At 36.6% G+C, this 27,316-nt stretch overlaps 1 protein-coding gene across 28 annotated transcripts in view; it reads left to right on the forward strand.

Moving 5' to 3' along the window:
* Positions 1-27,316, forward strand: part of CASK (calcium/calmodulin dependent serine protein kinase) — a 263,121-nt gene that overhangs the window by 136,460 nt on the left and 99,345 nt on the right. For all 28 annotated transcript variants that reach the window (XM_087937711.1, XM_087937716.1, XM_087937713.1 and 25 more), the window contains exons 8-10: positions 8,612-8,734; positions 10,708-10,791; positions 14,444-14,543. In XM_087937711.1, the coding sequence (XP_087793837.1) occupies positions 8,612-8,734; positions 10,708-10,791; positions 14,444-14,543 (307 nt within the window). The remainder of the gene's footprint in view (positions 1-8,611; positions 8,735-10,707; positions 10,792-14,443; positions 14,544-27,316) is intronic.

Here is a 27,316-nt window from a genome sequence, read left to right on the forward strand (position 1 = left end):
GAGAGAAGACCAGAGTGACTGGAGAGCCTAGAGAAAAGAGAATCCCAGTGGGAGCTTGCACCAGAGCTAGATGGGTTGTGTGACGTGGTTTAATCATAGTTAGTGTCTTGTGAAGGAAACCAAGCAACATGGCCTCCATCGGCATAATGGAAGAAGGTTTCTTGGTGTCTCAGCTGAATGAGACAATTACCTCTCCTGGAATGTGAAGATGGAGATGTTCTTGCGGAGGGAGGAGTTGTGGACAATTGTTACCAATCCACCGACAGTCCTGGATGATGGAGACCAGAGGAAAAAACGAAAAGGCATTAGCCAGTATAATTCTGGCTTTAGAGGACAGTCAGCTGATATATGGGAGGGGTCTACAGTTTGCGAAATAGTGCTGGGAGGCGTTGTACAGTGTGCACGTGAGAGAAACTGTGGGCAGTAAAGTGTTGCTGACAAGTAGACTGTATAAAGCTCCGCTGAAGCTGGGGGAGAGTAGGTCCAGTCATTTGCAGAATATTAGAAGGACATTCCTTGAGTTAGAAGAAAGAGGAATGACATTTACTGAGGCGCACAGAGTGTATGTGGTGCTCAGTTCATTGGACAGTTAATAGGACATTCTTGTGACAAGTCTAGAATCTTTGCAAGAGCAGGATTTAACCATGGCATATTTAACTGGTCGATTGTTAGAGGAGGAGCAGAAACGGTTGGAGTGGAGACCAGGAAAGGGAGGAGAGAATGCACAGCACAGACCAGCATCTACAACAGTCCAAGATGCGCAGAGCAGCTGAGACCGTTAACATAGTGAAGAGATACTACACGTGTGGTTCTACTGAGCATCTCCAGAGACGCTGCCCTGAGAGGAGAAACAGAGGAGCAGTGAGACAAGGGTGCAGGACTACGTTTGTGGAGCAGTTCTCCAGCATCGTTTTCCCTAGCAGTGTCAACGACTGAAGACACCAGGAATACTTGGTTGTTGGATAATGGGCGAGCCAGCATATCACTAACAATCCACAAGCTTTTTCTGGTTTGAAACCAGCAATGCAAACATGAGTTAAATGGTCAAAGAGCTGCTATAAAAGGGGAAGGCAATGTTTCTGTACCAGAGATAGGAGAAACATTGTACAATGTCCTATATATACCTGCATTAGATCATAATCTATTGAATATATCCAGGTTAGACAGGCAGAGTTATGAAATACTATTTGCAGAGGGATGGTAATCCTTTAAGAAAAATGGAAAGATTGTGCACTGGAGGTTAAGAAGGATGGACTGTAAGTTCTAGGAAGGCAGGAAGATATTTGTGCACGTGCATTTACGAATGCTCCCACACATGACAATTGTGTACATTTGTTGCATAGGAGATTGGGGCATGCAAGTTTTGATGTACTGAAGAAGATGCCAGGCTTAGCTGAGGGGCTTAGGATAAAGAAATGTGATGTATATTTAGATTGCACTGTTTGTAAGGAGTCAAAATCCAGGGTGTATCCTGTAAATAAGAAACAGTATTGCAGTTTGTGCATGCTGACTTGGTTAGCCCTATGGCACCCTCTTTAGGAGGAGCTAAATATGCCTTAGTCATAGTAGATGACTACAGTAGATATGGGTTTTGTTATCTGCTAAAATGCAAGACAAGTATTGCAACAATTCAGGCAATGGGTAACACTTGTAGAGTGATGGTATGGTTATAAGATATGCCAGCTGCAAACAGACAGGGGAACATAATTTATGTCTGATAAGTTCCAAAGATGGTTAAGCAGCTTAGGCATAAGGCATAGATGAATGAATCCATATTCGCCAGCTGAAAACAGAGTGGTTGAAAGAAGGAATGGTGTGATACAGACCATGAAGGACACATTGCTTACTGATGGAAGCATGAGTAAAGTATACTGGGGGGAAGCCATGAAGACAGCAAATTATAAAATTAACAGGATATGGAGTGTGGCAATAAAGGAAATGCCATATTTCAAGTTGCATGGAAGGAAACCCTCCTCAGCTCATCTTTGGCAGTTATGCTCAGTGGTGGGATTCAAATAACTTAACAACCAGTTCTCTGCCCTAATGACTAGCTGAGTAGGCATGGCTGGGTAGTGATGTGACTGGGTGGGCATGGTCAACTCAACACCACTCATGTTGCGGGGCACTTGTCCTCTCATGACCATGGGAATACTACAATGGTCGTAAATTTGAAAAATGGTCATAAGTCACTTTTTTCAGTGCCATTGTAACTTTGGTCATTAAATGAACTGTTGTAAGTCAAGGATTACCTGTACAAAAATACAAAAAGCTTCTTTGCTTGCAGAAAGCTGCCCTAAATACCAATCATTAGATTAAAAAGACCTGCAAGCCGGAGTTACAAATCAGGCAGGGTGCCAGAGCACCTTGAGGAATTAAAATAGTTAAAATGCAATGATAAGTATCAGCAGCCAACTCTTGCTCATAAAATGAAACCCTTTAGCAGAGCGGTCATTTAAGCTCTCCAGAAAGAGCACACCAAGGAGAAGCAATCCTTAGATCCATTTGCACCACTTAAAGATACCGGCTGCTCTCACTCACCTCATAAGATATCCCAAGGAAATTATCTAGATTTAAGAAATCACATGCCCCCCAGAAAGGCAGGAAACAAATCAGTGCCAAGCTTGCATCCTGCCTTTTGGAAGTACACCCCAAAAAGACAGTGCCAGGAACCACTAAAGCAGTGAAGGAAGACCCCCCCTCCCCAGATAGAAAAAGAAACCATGAGGCAGGAAAAAATTCAAACACAATACAAATAATTAAATCACAACAGTAGCTGTTGCTTGTTAAACCAATTACCAGAACAAATAGACACAGGAATTAGCCAGATTTCTCAACCCAGTATCTTTTCAGGAACAGGAATTAACCTTTTTCCTTCCAAACAAAGCTGAATAGGGAAAATGATCCCATCAATAAACACGGGATTAAACATCACCAAGCACAGAATTAAACTTCACCAAAAACCAGTTTTAGACCAAAACTCGGAAAGGGTATGTAAACTCATGTTTGAATGTCAGTCTTTCTAACTAGCCAAGAACCCTTGCTGAATGTCATTTATCTTGGTTCCTTGTCATTAAAAGCTTCTTTCCGGCAGCTCTGCTTTATTATTCAATTATTTCTTCAAAGTGCTGATCATTGCATCCCGGCTGGAAGTACTTCCAGGGGAGTATTTCCTCCCAACAGCAGTGTAAAAAGCTTAAAACAACCTTTCCCTTTAAGAAAGTCAAGCCCCAAAAGCTCTGGAGACAGGAAGTCTTGACAGACTGCCAATAATCTAATAAGGGTCAACGGAGAGGCAATTTCTGTGAGCAGGGCTATAAAGATTAGGCTAGAAACAACACCAGAATGTTTCCTTCCTGCCTTCCCTACAGGATTAGTCCTGTAAAGTGGAAAAAAACAAAAGGAGATTTCTTCCAACAACCGTTTCTCTGACAACAGGTTTTAGCAAATAGGTGAGAACCGGTAGAATCCCACCCCTGGTTATCCTTGGGTGCATATTCCAAAAAGCACCAGGAGAAAAGGACCAAAAAAGGCCAGGAAGCTTAGGTTTGTTGGGTATGAGCCAGGATCCCAGATGGAACCAGAAAGATAGTGATTTCAAGATCTGCTAGTTTTGCGGAGCAGGATAATTAGAATAGGGTGCATGCTAATGATGAGATGTTCATGCCAATGCATAGCACTGGTTTACCGGAGGGCAGCTCGATAAAGGAGAGACAGGAAACCAGGACAGATACAGATATAGAAGAAGATAGACCTGTGATAAAAAGTGAAAGCACAGAAACATAGGAACAGATAATACCAAGGAGATCTGAAAGGAGTAATAAAGGTATACCTCTTGAGCAGTTCACTGCAAGTGACGTTAGAGTACATAATGTTAGATATGACCACAAAATTACCAGGATATGTTGTCATTGCCTAAGGTAGAACAAGAAAAATGGAAGGATGCTATGGACAGGGAAATGGATCTATGGATGTGCATCAGGTTTTTACTCCCATGAGATTACCAGAAGAGCAAATGATATACAGGATGGAAAATCAAACACAGAGTTTATAGTATTGTTTGCTGACACTGTAATTGGGTGGAAATCCAGAAAAAACCTTCCATAGCCTTCTCTACTGCTGAAGCAGAATTCAGAGCATTGTCTGAGGCTTGTTCAGAAATAACCTGGTATGTACAATTGCTAAAGGATATAAATGTGAATGTAAAAGAAGCCAGTGTTTGTAGACAATGTGGCATGTATAAAAATGGCAACAGGAGATCACATTGGAAACAGGAGTAAACATGTAGACGTCAAATACAGCCTATCAAGTATATTTATGTATACAGCAGTCTTTTATATAAACCACTGTTAAAAAACAAAGCCTCTGTGTGCTGTGTTTTGCTCCTGGGTTGTCTTACAATAGTAGTCACGTTGCAAACACTCTGACAGTTGATAAGTTAGTAATAGTTGTTAAGTGAATCTGGCTTTCTTATTGACTTATGACATAATGATCTTTGCAGACCCCCCATGTGATCAAAATTCAGATGCTTGGCAAGGTCACAAGAAGGTCACGTGATTCCTTCTTGTGACCTGACAAGCAAAGTCAACAGTTTATTTAATGACCATTCAAAGTTACAACAGCACTGAAAAATGTGACTTATGAAGTTATGACCTTTGCAGAACCTCCATGTGATCAAAATTCAGATGCTTGGCAACTGATTCATATTTATGACTGCAAACTGTTGTAAGTTGAGGACTACCTGTAATTGTGAATGAAAGTTCTTCTCCCTGACCTTTTATACTGTTCAGTAATAACTTGGTTTTGATTTCAATTTTTTTAAAATATATTTTTTATTTTTGTATTTCTATTAAATACATCACTGTGTGAACAGTGTGGTTCCAGGTCATTTAACATTTTAAAACAAACATGACCCTTTCATATTCATACTATTAACTTACTTAACTAATTTAGTATTTCTATATATTATTAGTTTTTATCAATCAGTATTCTCATATGCTACTTTATATCTATGTTCTTATCATTTTTTGTTATACATATTCCCTTAATAGTCATATTTGCAATATTTAACAAATTATGTTATTTAAGTAATCATTCATTAATTCATATTTTAACATTTTCCGGTATTTATCCCCTTCTTAATGTTAATTATGCCACTTATTTTTAAAACGAGGTCTCTTTCTAATCTCATGGTAATACACAAATCGTAGTTTCCATTTTATTTTCATTTAGCAAATTATACATTCTAATAATAATATAATAATTTTTATCTATTACCATACATTATGTTATTTTTCTTTCTATCATATTCCACATGTCATTTCTTTCCCTTCTTTCCCTTAGTTATCATTCATATTTCAATTAACAATTTTCAGTCTTAACAATCCTATAATAAGGTCTTAATTCCATATTTGTTCCAATTAAAATATTGAGCCTTGTATTCATTATGATTAATGATTTATATGTCTTTAGTAATAGTTCTATAATAAAATATTAATTTCAAATTCATCAAAGTTAATGATTATATATCTCAGCTAATTAAATACCCATTCATATGGAATCCTTATCCTTCCCCTCTTCAGCCATCGTCTCTTACTCTCCTTACAGTATTAGTTAATCTCTTCCTAGCTTGCTTTCCATTTTCTATCATTTTTTGACCCTTTCCCTTGCTCATTCCTCCTTTCTCTATTGTGTTCCACTGTTTCATTTCCCAGTTGTCTAATTTTGCCCTTATCCTCTCAGTCCTCTCTTTTTTAAGTTTCCTTCCCTGTTGCTTTGCCCTCAAAATATTCTCCCCTTGGTTTATTACATCAGTCGTTAACATTTTGTATTTTATGTCCTTTTTGTCCTTTTGCTTTATTTGTTGTTCCCTCTGCTCTTTTGCTGGTTTCTCTTCTGTTTAACTCCTGCATTTCTTGTTTTCTTTCTATAGTTTGCATCTCCATTTCCAGGTTTTCTTCCATGCTCTGTATTTTGCTCAAAATGTCCTTAAGGCTTCTCTGTTCATCATTTCTTTTATGGTTCAAAGTTCCAACACCCCTTCTCTGCATATTTCGCTATTTTTGTGTATTTATTTTTTATGTCCAATTGTCCCACAGTCTTTGTTTGAACCAGTGTCCTTTTTCAATCTATTAGTCCAATATCCTGAAATCTTTATGTCCCAAAGTCAATCGGTCTATTCCTTTTCAATAATCCAAGTGGGTATCTTCATACATTCCTCCACTGATTTAAGTTTAATATTCCAGCTTTCTGGGGTTTTTTAACAATACAGTTCCTTTTATTTTTCTTTTAAGTTCTTCTTTAAATAGGTCATGAAGGCTTTAGGGATCTACGGGATTTTTCTTTAAACAGCAAGTGGTGCTCTGGTATCAGTTTTCACTTTCCACCTTTTTACCCTGTTTCTTTAGTCTTTCATTAAATTTGTCAATATTTCCAAATATTATATTCTTTTTTTCTCAGTCAGTTACAGCATTTTAAATAATGCCTATCCAGTGCCAAATGTGCAATCGCCAATTCCAATTTTCAATTATTCTTTTAAGAAGTTCTCTTCCTTTAATTTATTTCCTTTCCATTTGTTTTTTTAATTAGTTCTTTGTATTCTTCTCTAATTCTAGGTCACCACTAATTCCCAATCCTTGTGAGTTCTCTTTCCTGATATTTTAATCGAGGTTACCTTTGCAGTTGAGAAATATTTTCACCCAGTTCATACACCATTCACCGACTCTTCACTCCTGCATAGTCTTAGGTTTCAGACTGACACTGTCTTCATGCCAGCCATTTTCACTGCCGCCACAGCTCGTCTTTGGATGTGGGGGGTTTCCATGTCAGGGACGAGAGATGCGGCTCTCCTCTACCTGTCAAGTGGTCCCTCTTTCTTCACCTCTTCAGGGTGGTTCTGGTTCCATTTGGGGCCCTCCGACGAGGAGAGCTCGAAGCGAAGCCGCAGATGATCGTGGACCTTGCTCCAAAGGCGGCAGAAGTTCAACCGGAGCTGATTTCAGTTATATACCTGACATGTTTACTTCACTCTTCAAAACATAGGTATATGTATTCCATTCTCTACATGCAAATTTTACCCAATAAAAGATATTCCATTCCCTACATGCAAATTTTAAGCTTTTAATAAACTTTCCAGCTTGTACTTGGAAATGAAAACATTTTTTTTCAAATTATACCAATATTTTTAGGTATAGCATAGAACTCAATGATCACCAATGTCTCATAACTAATACAACTCTCAGCACCCCCAAGATCATGCTGCTAAATTTAATCAATGTAATTTTTTTTTAAATGGGGGTTCTTGTTATTATATCCCAAAGTCACAATTTGCAGAGGTAACTTCAGCCCTTTGGGGAGAGATTTGAGAAGATAGGAATGAGAGAAGGTGACTGCTCCTGTGCCCACCCTTTAAATCCCCAAACAATATCAAATAAGCCAACAATTCTGACTTCATCTCCGTGTTCATTTTTTTGGTTTAACATTAAACCTAGTTTCAAATTTACTATTTTGTTTTTAGAGCTTACATAAATATTCTAGTACTTATTCTCAGGTTGAGATTATTATACATCATTCTTCCCATAGTGACCTCCAGAAACATTTAGTTCTCATAATTCTCAGAGTCAGTTACTTTAATAGATATTTTGTTCCATTTAGGACCAAGATCTTTATGTAGTCTTTCTCACTATCTTATAGGAAGTCATCTACTTGGCTATATATAATTGTAAGGCTACCACATTTAAGCAACATCTTTAGCATTTGTCTTTCCATTACCTCAGTTGAGCCTTGTTGATTCAAATCTTCTGTATCTGATTTCTATAGGTTCTACATCATCTATATATGTATGCATATTTCACTTTCTATAAAGAAATTGTAAACTATTTTTGCAAAACCAGCAAATTTTGTCAATTACTTGCTAACCTTTTGTGAAGTGATGGGATCCGACCAGTATAACTACCGGTTCTGTTGCTCTGTGTCGCATGCGTGCCATTTACGACCTGCTGAGCTGCCTGGACAGCTGAGCAGCGTTGCATGCGGGTGCGCAGCAGTTGGAAAAGCCCTTTTTTCCTGCTTTTTCAACCGCAGCTGTGCCACGCAAAGCAGCTGTGGTTGAAAAAGTTGGAAATAAAGGACAGGTAAGAGCCCAGGCAGGTGGGTGGGCCAAAACCAGTTCTGTGTCTGCTGTTCTTCAGAGCTACCGGTTCTGTAGAGCTGGACAGAACTGGTAGAATCCCACCCCTGCTTTTGTGTTAGTTTAATTTCACCTAAAATATATTAGCTTAGTAAATGATCCTGATTCAGTAATAGTGAAAATGTGATTATATATCTTTGGTAGAAATCAGGAAATTATTGTGCTCACAAACCTAGTATATCAAGTAATGACACTATTTTATCACATCTTGATTAATGTTCTAATCAGACATTGCAGTGATTTCTTGTTCTCTTTCAAGCATATGTCTATTCATTCTAAAAGTAAATTATTATTTTAAGTGACACGTATTTAACTTCTGGGGTTTTAACTTCAACATATTGTTCCTACAAAAAGTACAAACATGAAATACCTGGTGTACCTCACTATCGTGACTAGTTTTAAATTCCTTTTTTTTTTTAAACTTAGATGAATCCCAGACAGTGGAGCCATATATCTGAAAGTGCCAAAGATCTAGTTCGACGCATGCTTATGCTTGATCCAGCTGAGAGAATAACTGTTTATGAGGCACTTAATCATCCTTGGCTGAAGGTACGGAAAACAAAAATCTTAAAAGATTCAATTTATTTATTTACTAACATGAATTACATTCTTACATATCCATTGATAATTTACGCAATAATTTATTGCACTTATTCTGTAAGTATCCATTGTTCTGGGTAATTCACTTAAAATTTTAAAATTTTAAAACGACATTAAAACTAAAATGTTTAAAGTGTTAGAATTTGAGTTAAAAAGTACATTTTAAATTGTACTAACCAGATGGAGTATGCCACAAAAAAGTGGCATTTGCTATTGATATTAAACACATTTGTGGCAAAAGCCTACAAAGGTAACCCTGAGAGGACTGTAGGGAAGACTGTATAGGAATAGGTGGCCCTATTGATAATTTTACCCTGAATTCTCTTTCTTACATAAACATGCATTGATTTCTTTACTCTTGTTTGTTTTATTTATTTTTTTTAAAAAGAATAAAGGTTTTTTTTTGCAAAAAAAAATAAAATAAGATAACTTCTTTTTCCAGAATATTAAGAAGCTATTTTAAATTCTGATATTTGCTTTAATTCATTTTGATTCATATTTTCTATTAATTTAAAATATACAGTTTAAACCTTTCTAAATATATAAAAAGCTCAATTCACAAATAGAATAATAAAAACTAGTAAAATTAAATATTACAAAAACATTCAGCCAAGATACCACTATAATAACTGCATGTTAGAACTCAGCAATATAAAATTCAAAGGCAAAGTAATCAACTAAAGATTCACAGCATAAAGATCTGCAAGTATATTTGTTACTTAGTTTGTTTTGTATATCATTACTAAATGGATTATGCAAAGCAGACAGTCCTTTATAAATAAAGTTTCAGTTGGCATAATATCTAAACTGTAGTAAATAATCCTACATTTCCATGATCAGAGTTGCTCCAGAACATCCTTAAGAATTTACCTTATTTATAGGAGCTTGTTCTATTTAGCTATTAGATTAGTGGCATTTTTTTAATTACAAGTTTACATGAATTTCCTTTAAACAAATTCACTACTGTTCAATTGATCTGTTACATCCAAGAATTATCTTTATAAATGCATATGAATATACATATGTATGTATATATATATATATATACAGTTATATCAGTTTGGGCCAACATAGTAAATTTGCACCAAAGGTCTGGAAATAGATTCAGATTCTTTCCACCAAAACTACTTGAACATTTTTCCACTTCTGCATTCCCCATCGTTTACTGCTGTCATTTTAGTTGTATATCTTGTCTCCCGCTTTCTTCTATACCTGCAATTAACTACTACTGTTACTATGGGATCAAAACAGCCGTCAACATCTTGTACAATCCTGGTGTTCAAAATGAAAAGGGAAGGAATTTAACACTGAACCAAAGTTGGACATAATTATGTTGCAATAAAGCTGATGAAAGATATCTGGCCTTTGACAAATGTACTAGGCCTAACATAACAGCATTAATAAGATCCATAGTGCCATGATGCATTCCACATTTTGTATGCCATGATAACCATATGCATTACAAATCCAGATATAGAAAATATATAAAAAAACAATTCAACACTATACAGTCTTCTTTTTTCCACCAGTTCACCGATTTGTTTATATGAATTCACTTTATAAAATGTTTTAAGAGAACATAATCCTAGCATAAAACTAGGGAAACCTGTGCTGATAATCCCACTGGGAAAAATTTGTAACCCATAAGAGGATAGCTGACTGCTACTAATCTTTGATACCCATAAATATATATTTTCAAACCTTATTCATTAAGCAGAGCAATATCTAATCAGAAAAAGTGTTCCACCTCATACCATCTTTGCAAATAGCTTTTTATGTGCTCTGAAATCAAGAGTAGTTACATAATGTATAAATAATGGTGACTGATTTTTCAATTTATTTGGAATTTTATATAAAAAGTGTTTTAGTCTCATGTTTGCAAAATACAACTGAATATAATAAAAATACATGACTGTTTATAGGAGCGTGATCGCTATGCATACAAGATTCATCTTCCAGAAACTGTGGAACAGCTGAGAAAATTCAATGCAAGAAGAAAATTGAAGGTAAAAGAAAAATAGCACACCTATATTAAATTTATGATACTAACAGGATTGTATAATAATGCATAATGCAAATTGTCTCTCTGAGTTAGGATTCAATTTGGAACAGCACCTGTCTGTTATCAAAGAAGCTACATCTATTTCCACAATCACAGTAAAATCATACACACTCCTGGAAATGGACCCAGCTGATTTAATGAATCTGAGATGCTGCATTTATGTACCCATGTATTCCTCAATATCTCTTCCAAAACAAATATGAACATTCATTGCATACCCCTATTATTTAATTGAAATATGTGATATATTTTTAAATCAATGGCAAAGGTATTTGTGGCTGACATATACATTTCAGTAAGTTGTTTTGTGTTCTCAGAAGTCATGGATTTTTTACATACACATTTCTCCTTTAATATAGAACTATACTCACATATCAGATTCTCCATGGAAAGTCTGTTTTTGTTAAGAGAAGAATTTCCCTTTGAAAGTATTCTTTATTTTTTATATCAAATTTGAGATGATTTATATCAGGTGTGTCAAACTCAAGGCCCATGGGCCAGATTTGGCCCGCAATATGGTTAGATCTGGCCCATGGAACTTCCTTGGAAACAGTGAAGAACTAACCAGTAGTGCCTCAGCCCAACCCAGGCCAACTGGGCGCTGATCTACAACCCAGTGGTGGCCATCCGAGCCAGAAAGTGGTCAGCCTTAGATCCGTGGGGCTGCCCTGGAGCCAGCGAGGATCCACCCCTGTCCAAAATCATGTTTGACACCCCTGATTTATATAATGATTAGAGCATAGAACATTCTTCATTAAATAAGGTTTGATGGAGTTGATGTCTTCCTTTGTTTCCATTAGTATAATTCTGAATGTTTTTGGCCCACGCTTCTACACATCTCTCATAAAATATGTAAATATGTAGAAGCAGTTTTAATAGCAATACTTGAACCAGCTGGGACTTAAAATTAAATCAAAAGCATGTTACACTGAGGTAAATATTAGTTTTTCTAGAATTTTCACATAACACAGTAAACATTCATTTATACAAAACTTTTTGTATAAATGTACTTTTTGTATAAAAATACTTTTGTATAAAAATACTTTCCTTTTTTGATACTAGCCATAGAAACAAATCAGAAATCCTCCCAAGCACATGTGTTCAGCGACTCCAGTATATATTTGGGCAGAGATAAACCAAAGGATTATTTATTTCATAGTTCTCACGTTTACATAGAGACAATATTGTTTGAGCCGGACTTCCTTGAGTTGAGAGGATAATGTCAGTGCTTAGAATTCAGATATCACTGCAGAGCAGTTTCTTCTTTAACTCAGCCAACTAAAGCAGACTGGTCATAGTCAAAGGAATACAACTCCTTTAATAGATCTCTATATACCAATAAGGGGTTTTTTTTTACATCTTTTTATGTTTTTGTAATCAAGGCACACTTTTTAATTTGCCAAAAATAACTTTTTAAAATAGTTTAAATTAATAAAACAGTTAAACTTAATTATGCTTTCTTATTGATATACAGTTGTCAGAAAAATTATTATTTTGAGTTTCATAAAATACTAGGTGATGGGTAGGGCATATTTTTTAAAATAATACCATTCTTTTTTCTGTTTGCAGAAACATTTTAAAGTCTTTGAAAACTAACACTTGTCCCTTTCATTTGAAGAATTGCTTTGCACATCTCAATAAAACTAGCTTCTTGGTTATTTTCTAGTATATTAATAGAAATTTGGAGAAGATTTGTTTTGTCCAATTTCATCACTATATGTCACATTCTTTATATTTTTTAATTAGAGGCTTCTTTTTTTAGTTCTCAGCATTGTTCAGCAGATAGATACTTGTGTATTAAGGCTGGACTATCTTATTGGTAACCATGATTGCAACTTACATTTGCTATTTAGTTTCTACTTTTCAATATTTTTATAACTCATTTGGATGAAGAAATAAGGAAAATTTGTCACCAAATTAATAGATGACATATTGTCAGGGCTGCCTCTGTTCATTTCCTTGGAAAGAAAAATCCTTAGCTCCTAAGATTTAGAGAAAAGTACTTTTACTAGGAACAAACAGAAAGCAAACAGTTTTAAGCAAGCTATGAGGGAAAACGCTCTAGCACATCAACTTCAAACACTGCATACAGCCCAACCCCCTTGTAGCTAGGCAATCACATACCAGAGCCAACGGACTTGGCCTTGGAGATAACAGCAGCAAAGCTGTAATATAATCTTCCCCCTATTCCTTCCTTCCTATTCTATAGCAGCAAGCCGCAAGACACACATTGTCATTTGCAAATATTGTTTGATTTCATTTATTTAAATTGTCAATCACTTACAAGATAATAGGTATAAGTATAAACATAGTTATGAATACATGAAATGGATACATATAAGAAAAATAAAAGAAACAATAGGATAGAGACGGTAGGCATGCCGGTGCTTGAAAATAGGAATAAAAGTCAAACAATTGGGTTAGAGAAACGGGCTAAAAATAATGGAATTAACTGGAATTAACGAATGAATAGGATATATTCATGCTTGGTATAGCATTTGTGAAAAAGATCTTAGAATAATAATTAACTGCAACCTGATAATGAATCTGTATGGTAAAAAGAGCAGATGAAATTTTAAACTGCATCAACATAAATAACATTTCCAAATTATGAGAAGTAACTGTCCCACAATTTTAGTTTGATCATGTTATAAATAATATATTTTATCTAGTTCTGGGCATGACTTTTTAAGAATGATTCAGAAAAATGTAAACAGGTTCAGAAAAAATTGCTGCAAAGATGATTAACAAACTAGGAGCAATCCTATGAAAAGTGTCAGTATACTGGAAAGGATGTCACACAGAATGTCAGGACCTGTTATTAAATCATTCCAGAATGCAAAATATAAAATAATTTCTTTAAATTGCAGGAGGCAGATTCCAGTGTTAGAAAAACTTCTTAGTGGTACCAATTGCTCAAAGAGACTCACTTTCAATAGATCCGTTCAGCAGAGGCTAGACAATCAGGCTTATAAGTATTCATGCAAATGAGCATGGGATTGGAAATGATTCCCTCAAAAATTCCTTCCAACATTATATTTCTTGTACTTTGTTATGTTTATTAAGAAGAATTAAGTCGAGGACAGTGAATTCTGTTTGCCATCTTCTGCCTTCAGAAAAATGATGTTACTTAACCAGACAAGAAAAACAGTTTTGAATATTTCATTCTCAACTAAAAGATATGTCCAGCAGAGAACAGAAGTGTTCAAAATTTTCACTATTAAGAATATATCAGTTTCAAGGACAAAGCAGATGCCTTCCAGTGAACACTTTGTGTACAGTATTAGTTTATGTATGCTAATCCATAATGCTTTTATAAAAAGCCAAAGAAAATAAGCCTTTTTTCTATCCTGGAGGCATATATGACACTAAGTCTCTCTATAGATGACCAGTAGCTATCTTGTATGGTTCTAAAATGTTTTCATAAATGTATGTCCAGTTGAAAACTTCCATACTATTGCAAATAATCAGTTTTATTGTGCAACACTTAAGGTTCTTGATTAATTTCTAATGGTGAATATTAATCTAAAGCAACTCATAAACTTTGTTGAAATAAAACTGATGTGCAGTTAGTAACAAGTTTTTAATTTATCTAGGGTGCAGTACTGGCAGCAGTATCAAGCCACAAATTCAGTTCCTTCTACGGTGATCCCCCTGAAGAACTACCAGATTTCTCAGAAGACCCTACCTCCTCAGGTACTTTTATCAAAAGTATATTTAGCTATTACATAGTTTTACAGATGCTTTCAGAACCAGGTAAGACTTCATTAAAATAAATTTGGCTTCACAGAATTTTTCCCATAGACCATGCAAAAAATGGTAGATAGGTATACTATACAAATAGTGGTCCAATTTATACAAAAACTTACGCAGAAGATACTGGGATAGCACATAAACTAAGACCTGCCTATATTTTGACAGCTAAATTATTCAAGTTCAGTTTTAATTCATGCTTTCAATTATTTGACTGTTTAAATAGTGCTATTAGAATACTGTAGTTCTAATCTGGTAAACGTTTTTACCGATGTATCATTATTTTAAATGTCCAAATCAGTCTGAAGGCAGTCTAGAGTTGAGCAATCCCCAATCATGTTAACATCTTTGAAAATGTTGAAGACAAATCTGATTAACTATGTAAGCGTAGTAAAGACTTGGTATACACAAACACAAATATACTTCTTGAGTTTCTGCTTATTAAAAGTTGTATTACATTATTAATATTGACAAATCCACTACCAAAGAAGAAAACTTGGTCATTTGTTGTAATATTTGAGAAATAAAGGCATCTTGCTCTTTTAATATTCTTCGTACTATTGCAAAAAGAAAAATGAAAGTAATTTCTGACTTTTTTTGTTTTCTGTGGCTTTAATTGTAGCCATCCTTACACTGGAGAATATTTGAAACAACAGAAAAGTTTTCTTCTGTGAAAGTCTCAGTGTAAATCTTGTAGGAAGACATAATAGGCAGGCTTTTGAGGACTTTTTTACCCTCTTGCATTTTTTAATCTCTCATAGCCCAACTGAAGCAAATTCTTATTTTTTCTTTCCCATGATCTTTCACCCTATTAGAGGGATAAGGAAGGTAGTCCTTGACTTACCACAGACCCACAAAAGGTACTTTTGATCAAGTCCAAAGATTGAACAGCCCCCTTCCTGCAGTCACATGACTGCATTTTGGGTACTCAGCAGTTGACCCACATTTAGAGCCGCAACAGCTTTATGTATGTCAGTAGCCCCTAAGCCAGCTCAGGCTCTCCTGCATGACTAATTGGCTGCATTGGCTGCAGGCAAGTAGCTTTGCTTGTGTAGTCTCTGCAGCAACCTGAAGCTCCCCAGGTGGCTAACTGGGTTGGAACCAACTGAGGCCTCCTGATCCACAGCAGGTTTACACGTATCAGCGAACTGAGGACCTCTCCAACCTGTTGAAGCAGTCCCTCACTCCACATAATAATCCACATGGCTGGTTGACAATAGCAAATAGATGAGCCAGGATGGTGATTTTTGAAGAAGTCATATGACATCTCATTTAACAACTGCTTCATTCAGCAACTGAGATTCTAGGCTCAATTGTGATCATAAATGAAGGATTACCTGTAGTTGGAAATAATAAAGGTAGTGAAACTAATACAATTTACTAATGTGACTATGCTTGCTGAGCCAAGGTGTTCCAGTCTCTTTTTTTATGCATTTATATACATTTGTATCTATTTGTAACAGTATTTTGTATGAGAGAATGATTTAAGTATGTGTGTGTTTGTATAATATAAATTATTTTACAAATAGGATTTTATTCCTGCAGGCAATTTTTGTCAAGTCATAAATGTGTTACTGTTGAGGCTTTATTGAGATGGGCAGAGATGAGCATTTAATAAATGAATATATATTTTTCTAATGTATTCTAATATACATTGTACTAATGTATTGCCCACAAACGTAGGTATTTATATGAATACATTTCATATAAAAGCTCCAGTATTGATTTCAGAAATGGTTGACAACATTAGTTGACAATGCAGGAAAACTAGGTACAGGTAATCTCTGGGTTACAATCTCTCCCTTAGCGAAAGTGCGAACTTCCACTATAAGCGTCCCCTAGCGTTTATGAAAAAGGCCTGAAACTACAAATCTTGCAGCACCACGGGAGTTGTTCGCCCTTACGAACAACCACAGAGGCTCTGCAACATTCATCCTGAACATTGCCGGCCGATATGGAGCTTCTGAGATGGGGATCCACCCCTCAGAAGTCCCATTCAGGCATCCAGTGGCCTCCCTCAGCCATTGCCGGCCAAAATTGTGTTTCTGAGGGATGAGTCTGGCCTTCTGACACTCCGTTTGGCCCTCCATGTGTCTTCCCCAGCCTGTTGCAGGCCAAAATGGAGCCTCCAGAGCCAGATCCGAGCCTCCAGGGGCCGGATTCGGCCCTCTGACCCTCCGTTCAGCCCTCCAAGGGCCTTCCCTGACCCATTGCAAGCCAAAAGGGAGCTTCTAAGGGGTGGATCGGCCCCTCAGAATCCCCATTCAAGTGTCCAGGGGCCTCCCCCAAGCCTACAGGGGCTTCCCCCAGCCCTCTAATGTTCTGTTCAGCCCATCACAGTTCTTCGGCCTGTTGCAAGCCCAAATGGAGCCTCCGAAGGCCAGATCCAGCCCCAAAACCTCCATTTCAATCTGCAACAGGCCAGGGGAGGCCTGCAAAGCTCTGAACAGAGTGTTGGAGGGTCAGATCCAGCTCCTGGAGGCTCAGATCTGGCCCCCAGAGGCTCCATTTTGGCCTGCAACAGGCCGGGAGAGGCCCGTAAAGGGCTGAATGCAGCATCGGAGAGCCAGATTTACCCCCCCAGAAGCTCCATTTCAGCAGGCAACCTACTAGGAGACTTTTTGCTAGATCTTCACAAGGTAAGTGAACCGACGCAGCAGGTTGGAGGGGGGAAAGCAATTGTGGGGAGCATGAGGTATTTCAGAGTGTCTCCAGGCCTCCTTGGTTGTCTTAGGCAGATGGCCTGTTCCATCAGTATTCCCCCCCCCCCGCAGCCTTCCACACCCTGAAATACCTCATGTGCACTTAACAAGCCTCGAATTCAATTAGCAAATGCGTGGGTGATTGGAGGGAGTGATCCCGTTCAAAGTACAAGGTTCACTCTCACGAATTCTTGGGTTACAAATGGAATGGGAAGGCTCCATTACATTCATAACTCAAGGACTACCTGTAGTATACTAAATATTTTCTAATACAGTTAATTCTCATAATTGGGACCATACTTCCATTGCTAAGTGATTTTGCTTTCTTGTTTTAAAATAATATGCACTAATTGGGGAAAAACATACTTCCTCACCAACCACACCAGTGCCTCCACAGCAAACCTACCATGCCAGGCAAACACTCTGCTGCCACACCCCCACCCAAAAAGAAGGAGATGTCGTATGGCTACTGATGAGCCTTATGACTCCTGCATGTGCTTCATCTGTACAGAAGCATTCAAGGAGGATGAGAGTACCATGAAGTGCTCTTTATGCAACACATATGCCCACCACAAGTGCTTGGGGTTAACAAAAGGCATAGCCCAGTTCCTGCTGTCAGCTTCACTTAAAACCTCCCAGTTTGCATTTCCACTATTCTGCCCATCATGCAAGCTCAGAGTGGACAAATTTATTATTTTACTCTGAACGGGTGGACATCAGAGAAGTACGATTAACATCCCCTGAAGAAAAAGAAAAAAAACACAGAAAAGCGAAGCATCAATATCCCAAAATCCTATCCCAACCCAACTACCCCAACTGCAGGAAACTACTAATTCTGCAAGTAACATCTCCATCCTTGTCAAAGATGCAATCTTATTTGGACTGGGTGACACTTAAAGAATCCAACGACATCACAAAGATTTGTGACATCAACAACTTCCAGGCATCAACCATCACTCCCAATGACATGGATGTTTCCCACAACGGCCCTGAGTTCAAGAACAGTGATGGCTTGGTGGCCCCATGCTTCTGCAGTCGTTTGCAAGAGTGAAACTAGCAAACGCAAATTCATCTCCACAATAAACTCACTCATCAAACGCTGCACAAACCATAAGAAACTTCATTCACGGACCGACCTGTCCATACTACAATGTGCCTGCACTCGCAAGCTCCGCTCAGAGATCAAAAGACGCCAGAACCAAGGAGAGACTGACCTGTAAATAAACTACTGCACTGACTGTATCAAATGCAAGACCAGCGGCCTGCATCCCAACAACCCCCCCCCCCCCCAATAACCAAAGCTAGGCATGCATGCCCCAACTTCTTCCAGGTCCACCCAACAGGCCTAAAATGCAAGCTACTTAACACAAGAAGCTTCACAAACAAAATACCTGAATTCCTCCTGCTTCTAAATGCGGCCCTATTCGACCTTATTTTTGTCTGCGAGATGTGGTTGAATGTATCCTTTCCAGACTCCTTTATTACAGTAAGTAACTATCATGTTTTTCCGATCTGACCATGAAAACCGTAGAGGGGGTAGTGCTGCTATCTTCTGTTAAAAATTCCTAGGTCTAAAAAAGATTAATATTACACAGGAGCTTACTCTTCCTCTGACCACTGTCTGCAAACTGTCCTTAAATACCACAGTTCGATTCTTGCTATGTTATAGAGCCCCTGATTACAACCTTGGTCGCACTACTAATGTGGGAAGCTTCCTGCCCGCATCCCTTTATCTTTGTCGGTGACCTCAATTTGCCTCTTATTAATTGGACCCTAAACGAATGTACAACCAAACCTATACATGCAACCCTGTACAATGCTGTTACAACACGGGCTGGGACAGTTGATAACAAAGAACACTAGGCTCAGCAATTGCTTAGATCTCATTTTCTGCAAGAGCTTAAACTCAATTTATGGCCTAGAAGTTAAAGAACCTTTTTCCAACAGTGATCGCAGTATGATTGAATTTTGTCTCAACTTGTGTCCTTGCAAAGAGGTCATAATGATGTGACTCCAAATTATAATTTTAAAAAAGCCAACTATGATCTCTTTTTTTAAAAAAAAACAATTTTATTGGTTTTTTTAAAAAAACAAACAAAACATAAAAATATCAGCTCTCTTCCGTACATATATACAAACAGTGTGTCGGTTGGTTCATCAGTTTTGTGCATTCATTTCGTAGTCTCAATTACAGTTATGTTACATAATAACTCTTATTATCAATCCAAACTTATATGTCCTCATATCATTATGAAAAAGATCATTTGACTATACTTTTATTCATTCATACTTTATGAGATAACTATAATTTAGATAATTTATTCTATAACAAATCATATAATCATATCAAATCTATCCTAAAAAACACTTTATAAATGTGATGTCAAATAGCAAAAGGAAAAGAAAAAACAAAGATATTCCTTATTATCTAACATTCTAAATTTTCTATTATTGTATTTTATCGTCCAACCATTGATAGAAAAGGTCCCAAATTTTATAAAATTGTTTATCTTCTTGCTCTCTAATTTCAAATGTCAATCTACTCATCTCAGCACATTCCAATATTTTCTTAATAATTTCTTCCTGCAATGGAATTTTCTCATTTTTCCAATTTTTAGCAAATACAATCCTAGCCGCAGTTAATACATTTACAATCAGATATTTCAAGTCTTTACTGTATACATCTGGTAAGATTCCCAATAAAAAAAACTCCGGTTTCAAATCTATGTGTTTCTTTGTCATTTTTTCCAACCACATGCGGATTTTAGTCCAGTATTTTCTAGCATCCTCACAAGTCCACCACATATGGTAGTATGAGCCAGGTATCTGATGACATTTCCAGCATTTTTCAGATTTATTCTTGAACATTCTTGCTATCCTTGTCGGGGGAAAATGCCACCTGTAAAACATCTTATACAGATTTTCTTTATAAGCTGTTGACATTGTCATTTTATAATTTTGCGACCATAGTTTTTGCCATTTCTCTAAATCAATCCCATATCCAAAATTCCTCCCCCAAGCAATCATAGTTTCTTTAACTTATTCTTCCTCTAGCTTAATTCCCAATAAATAACCATATAGTTTTTTAATCACCTTTTTATCAGTACCTGTCAAAATCTTATCTAAATCAGTCTTTATCATAAAATCCCTCTGTTTTAGAATCTTCATCATACCTTGAGTGTATTTGCACATATGAAAACCAATTCATCTTTATACCTTGTTCCTCTAGATTTTGTATCGATTTAAGTTCACCCTTTTCATCTAATAATTCCCCATATCTAACTGTTTGTTCCTTCTTATAGATTATAGGATAAGAAAATGCTTCTATAGTCGATAACCAAACTGGAATTTTCAGATAACATTGTTTTTTTATCTTCTCCCAGTTTAACCACAAAGACTCCCGTATATAATGTCTTCGAAAGTAACCCTGTGTTTTAGTTCCCTTATACCATAAAAAAGCATGCCAACCCAACAACAAATCATGACCACCTAGTGTCAACAATCTAGTCTTTCTTAATGTTATCCATTCCTTAACCCACATCAAATTTGCAGCTTGGTAGTACAACTCCCAATTAGGCAGGCCAAAACCTCCTCTAATTCTAGCATCTTGCAAAAGCTTTAGCTTTATCCTCGCTTTCTTACCTTGCCATATATACTTCAACACAATTTTATTTAAGTCCTCAAAATAGTCTTTTCTGAGCCTAATTGGTATTGTTTGAAACAAAAATAAGATTCTGGGTAAAATATTCATCTTGATTGTTGAAATCCTCCCTATTAATGACAGTTGTAAGTTTTCCCATTTCTTCAAATCTAAGGCTATCTGTTGTTTAAGTTTAATATAATTATTCTCTTTTAATGTACTACATCTTGATGTCAAATATATCCCCAAATACTTGACCTTGTTCGTAACTTGGATTTTCAACAGGTCTGCCAGTTCTTCTCTTTGTCTTAGTAACATGTTCTTTGACAAGATCTTTGTTTTATCTTTATTTATTTTCAAACCAGCCACCTCACCATATGTCTCTATCTTTTCCAATAGCTTTGGAGCTGTTTCTAAAGGATCTTCCAAAATAAAGGCTAAGTCATCCGCAAAGGCTTGCAATTTAAATTCTTCCTTTTTAATTTTCATTCCTTTTATACTTTTATCTTCTCTAATATTTCTATTCAACACTTCCAGAGTCAATACAAATAGCAGAGGAGATATGGGACATCCTTGTCTTGTGCCTTTTCTTATATTAATAGTCTGTAAGTTCTCCCTCCATCATTATCTTTGCTGTTTGCTCATGATAAATAGCTTCTATTGCTTGGATAAATCATCTGGCAAAACCCATCTGTTCCAATAGAAGTAACATAAATCTCCAGTTCACATTGTCAAATGCCTTTTGGGCATCTAGGAATATCAAAGCCATTTGTTTTTCAGGATGCACCTCATAGTATTCCAAAGTATCCAGAATTACTCTCATATTGTCTCTAATTTGTCTCTTTGGCAGAAATCCATTTTGATCTGGATGAATAAAATTATTCAGATATTTTTTAAGTCTTTCTACTAAAATTGAAGCAAAGATTTTATAGTCTGCATTTAATAAAGAAATCGGCCTATACTTCTTAATTTGCAGTGGATCAGCCTCTTCTTTTGGAATAAGTGTAATGTAAGCCTCTGACCATGTTTTAGGTATCATCTTCTTTGACATAGCTTCATTCATGACTTCTAACAATGGAGTGCTCAATGATTCTTGTAATATTTTGTAGAATTCTGCCGGAAGCCCCTCCGGACCTGGTGCTTTCCCATTATTTTGTTTTTTAAGTGCTTCACTTAATTCCATAATTGTTATATTACTTTCTAGCATTTCTTCAGTCTCTTTGGATATCTTAGGTAGGTTAGCATTCTGTAAATACTGTTTGACTTTTTCCTCATCAATATTCTCTTTCTTATATAGTTGTCCATAGAAATCTTGAATAATTTCCTTTTTCTCCTTATTACCATAACAAACTTGGCCTTGGTCATCTATTAACTGCGATATTTTCCTTGACTCTTTCTCCTTTCTCAATTTATATGCTAGCCATCTACCTGGCTTATTTGCATCTTCAAAATAATTCTGTTTAGCATTCCTAATTTTCTGTGCCAATTCTTCTTTCTCTATTAAACCCATTTTATGTTTAGTTATGTCCAATTTCAGTTTAATATCTTTTTTCTGTGGCATTTTCTGTAATTCTTTTTCAAGTCTTTTATACTCATCTTCCAAGGCTTTAGTGGCTTGCCTTTTCCTAATATTCTTTTTTCTTATGTAGTCAATTATCAAGCCTCTAGCATATGCCTTCATTGTATCCCAAACATTCTGCATTGAAGTATCTTCTTTTTTATTTTCTTTAAAGAAAAAAGGCAGTTCTTTCTCGATCCATTGTATAAAATCTTTCTCCTTTAAAATAGTATTATTTAATGTCCATCTCGATCATTTTTTTTGTCCCTTCCATTTAATTGTCATTGGGTTATGGTCTGCCCAAGTACTTGTTTCAATATTTGTTTCTTGAACACTAGATATTAATTCTGTTGAGATCCAAATCATATCTAATCTGGACCATGATAAATGTCTATTTGAATAGAAAGTATATTGTTTGGTTTTAGCATTTCTTTCTCTCCATATATCTTTTAAAGTTAATTCATCTGTCATTTTAAAAAAGGATTTAGGAAGAATCTTTCTATTGTGCTTTGCTATTGTTGCTATATAGTCCAGTTTATTATTCACAATTCCATTAAAGTCTCCCATCATAATTATATTAGCATAGTCCATTTTCATATGTAATTTTTTATAGAATTCTTCTTGTTTATCATTCGGAGCATAGATTGCAATCAAGAGTATTTTTATATTATTGTCCATTATTTCCACCATTAATATTCTTCCATCTTCATCAGTGTAAATCATTTTTGCTGGGGTGGCCTCTTTAATATATAAACCCACTCCTCTTTTCTTACATTGAGTCAAAGAAGTAAATATTTTCCCTAATTTTGGCTGTACTAACAATTGTTCATGTTGTTTTTTAATGTGTACTTCTTGTAAACAAATTATGTCAAACTTTAATTTCCCTAATTTATGAAAAATCTTCCTTCTCTTAGCAGCTGAGTTCAGTCCATTTATATTCATTGTAATCAGTTTTTTCTCTTCCATGATTATATTTTATATTTAGGTTTGGCAGCTCTCGTAGATCTTGGTTCACGTTGGTCTTTGATATCCACCTGTCCACCTACTGCGCCTTCTTCTTTTTCAATCTCCATTTGTTCCTCTTGGAATTCAATTAATAAGACCTCTTTTTCTGCCTCTTCCTCTCTCCTTCCAAAAAATTCTGCGTAAAAAAGTTCTGCTTTCTTGATTGAATCAATTCTGTGTCTCTGTTCTTGCCATGTAAACATCAGTCCTTCTGGGATCAGCCATCTGTAATTCACCTCCTTTTTCAATAGCACTTTGGTCAAAAATCGATATTCTCTTCTCATCTCTCTCACTCTTCTGGGTATTTGTTTTAAGACCAGGATTTCTTTGCCTTTATATTTCAACGTCTTCTCTCTTGCTGCTTGTGAAATTTGTGTTTTGATGGATTTTTTGGTAAATCTGATGTGAACTTCTCTGGGTAAATTATTTCTCATCGCATATCTTGTAAAAACTCGGTATATCTCATCTACTCCATCCATCATCTTTTCCTCTGTTATTTCCAAAGCATCAGCCAGAATTTCTATCATTATCGCAGCCAAATCTTGTCCTTTTTCTTCCTCTATGTTTTGAAATCTGAGATAGAATTCTGACCTCTCCATCTCTCACTTCAGCATCCCACTTTTATCTTGTTCAACCACTGTTAGTCTGCTATCAATATTTCCAATCTTCTCTCTTCGTTTACCTTCTTCTTCGATTTTTTGGAGTCTCTCATCGTACTTCACCATCATTTGTTGAATATTTTCCACTTTTTCATCAGTCTTCCCTGTTCTTTGTTCAGTGGTGTCTGTTTTTATCTTAAGATCTTGGATTCCTTGCATAATCATCTGTAAAGTTACTTTTTCTTGTTCTTTGTCTTGCTTTAACATTGCCTGAATTGAACGTTGTCCTCCAGATGGTGGGGAGGCAGAAGTAGATGTAGAAGCGCCCAGAGGTATGAGTTTCCTACTCATTTTAAATGGTTCAAAATCTTCAAATTCTTTCAAGTTTTAATCCAATTAGTAAGGTAGCCAATTATAATCCAAAATGGAAACGTCCAATGGTAAAAAGCCCAATAGTAAAGGAGAAAAAAGAAAAGATTCTTCAGGTTCTTCCAGACCCTAATCCAATTATGAAATAATCCACAGTAAAGAATAAAAATAAAAAGAAGGAGAAGACCCAATAATAATAATAATAAAAAAGAACAGAGCAAAAGAAAAATTTATTCAGGTTCTTCACACCTTAATCCAGTTAGAAAATCTCAATTAAAAAAAAGAAAAAAAAGGTAACCAAAATAATCCAAGAGCATAGATGGAAAAAGCAAAAATCCCAATGAAAAAGGAAAAAATAAAAAATAAAAATGAGAAATTCTAAGGCTTCCCCTTTAAAATAAAGGGTAAGAATAAAAACATTGCTAAAATAAAAGTTTACAGTAATGCTGGTAAGGAGGGGTAGCGGAACTAAAAAAAGTTTTAAAAAAAGAAACAACACACTGCACTTTGTTTAATTGTCCAAGGCTCTTGTTATGACTCTCTTCTCTTCCCCACAAGCTTCAAAGCCAAACCTCAGATATTTAGTTGTTGATAGAAATCCAGAAGAGCACCTGTAATAATATTCTGCTGCGCTCTTCCCTCTATCTTATCAAGTTAAAATGTCCTTGAGAAGAAGTCTTTCACAGTTCTCTCCACTTCAAGTAAAATATTTTCAAGTCTCTAGTTGGCAGTGTTACAAAGTTTCTTAATTCTCACTTTCCCCCCTCCTCCCAGAAAAGCGTAATTGGGGTTAAAAAGAACGGAAGATATATACATATATATATACAAAAAGAAAAATAACCAAGGGGAGCCTCTAGCCAAAAAAAAAAAAAAAAAAAATCAAAAGGGAGAATAAGAATATATATATATATATATATATATATATATATATATATATATATATTTGTTTTCTGAGGTTCTCATGGTATTTATATGTGGATCTTTGGTTGTTCGGGTTTTCTCCGCGTAAGATTGAAGTATCTAGGCAACGCGTTTGATGAAGTCTCATTCATCATCTTCAGGCTTCTGTCTCCGGCTCTGTGCTTCTCAGAGTAATGGAGATTGCAGCTGCTTCCTCCTTTAACTGCCAGTGGGGTGGGACTTGATTGGGTGGGGCTTGGCTGTGTTCTGATTGGGTGGGGGTGTTCTCATTGGTAGGGGTTTGGCTGTGTTCTGATTGGTTGGGGGTTAGCCATGTTCTGATTGGTTGGGCGTGTTCTGTTCAGGTGGGGGCTTGGTTGTGCTCAGGTTAGTCTTAGTTGCTGGGATTTGAGCTGGAGAGTTGTGATCTTGCTGTTTGGCCAACAGCAAGATCACAACTCTCCAGCTCAAATCCCCAGCAACTAAGACTAACCTGAGCACAACCAAGCCCCACCTGAACAGAACACGCCCAACCAATCAGAACATGGCTAACCCCCAACCAATCAGAACACAGCCAAACCCCTACCAATGAGAACACCCCCACCCAATCAGAACACAGCCAAGCCCCACCCAATCAAGTCCCACCCCACTGGCAGTTAAAGGAGGAAGCAGCTGCAATCTCCATTACTCTGAGAAGCACAGAGCCGGAGACAGAAGCCTGAAGATGATGAATGAGACTTCATCGAAACGTTGCCTAGATACTTCAATCTTACGCGGAGAAAACCATAACAACCAATAGATATATATATATATATATATATATATATATATATATATATATATATATATATATATATATATATATATATGAAAATTCAGTCCGGTTATCTACTAAGTAACAATAAAGTCCGGTAGCAAAATAATAATAATAATAATAAAGCCTCGCTTTGATGTCTCCCTTTAAAAAATGCCGCTTATTCAGTTTTGTCAAAAATCTCACAGGTTTCTTCTTATAATCAGAGTGTCCTTTCAAGCCTCAAAGTGTTAATGAAAAAAAAAGTTTCTCGCCCAGCCGACATACTTTCTCTTTCAGCCTCTTCCTTTCCGGAGCTGCCCCGACTTCAGCAGCTTTGGGGCTGCCTCTCCACCGCCGGCAAAAGGGACTTCTCCTGGGTCAACCAGGGACTTAGCGGTGTCCCTGGGATCCACAGGCTATACCCCTCACTATAACCGTCCCTATGGGACAGTTTAGGTCCGTTTGGACCGGCCAGGGGCGAAGATATCAGCTGCAATCTTAGAGCTCGATTGCAAACCATACCGTCACGGCGCCAGCTCCTCCCCTCTCCAAAGCCAACTATGATCTCATAGCTGCCGACCTCACATATCTTGACTGGCATCTTTTGTTCACAGGTTGTAATACTGCAGAATACCATTGTAACACTTTTTTGCTTGAAGTCAATAGAATCATTAACCTATACGTATCAAAAATAAACCCTAAAGCAAAAAAAAACAAAACAAATTACCCGTAACAATAAGAAACTTACAGTCCCCCAAAAAATCTCTCTGGTGAGAAAACAAAATTGGTTATGTAGCTAATTTTAAAAACCGCTACAAAGCCTTATACCGCCAGATAAAGGCAGAATGCACCAATTACCATTGTAAACAGGAGGAAAAGTTGTTAACCTCGAAATCCACCTGAGCCTTCTATAATTTCGTAAATGCCAAGCTTAAATACTCAAAAACTATCCCACCCCTAAAAGGGCCTAACGGGAAAGACTGTAACGATGAAGCTGTTAAGGCCAACCTGTCAGCGTGTGCTCCCTTCAAGATCCAAGAAAGAAATACTCAGACGCCATGAATTAGAGCAAAGTTCTCCTTTTACTGGAAATCAAAGTAGAAGCTACAGATTGAATTCTGGATCTGAGAATTTGGCACGCAGATCA

Source organism: Pseudonaja textilis, chromosome 7 (genome assembly GCF_049901715.1).
Source record: "Pseudonaja textilis isolate UNSWEBS1 chromosome 7, rPseTex1.2, whole genome shotgun sequence".
NCBI classification, from domain to species: Eukaryota; Metazoa; Chordata; class Lepidosauria; order Squamata; family Elapidae; genus Pseudonaja; species Pseudonaja textilis.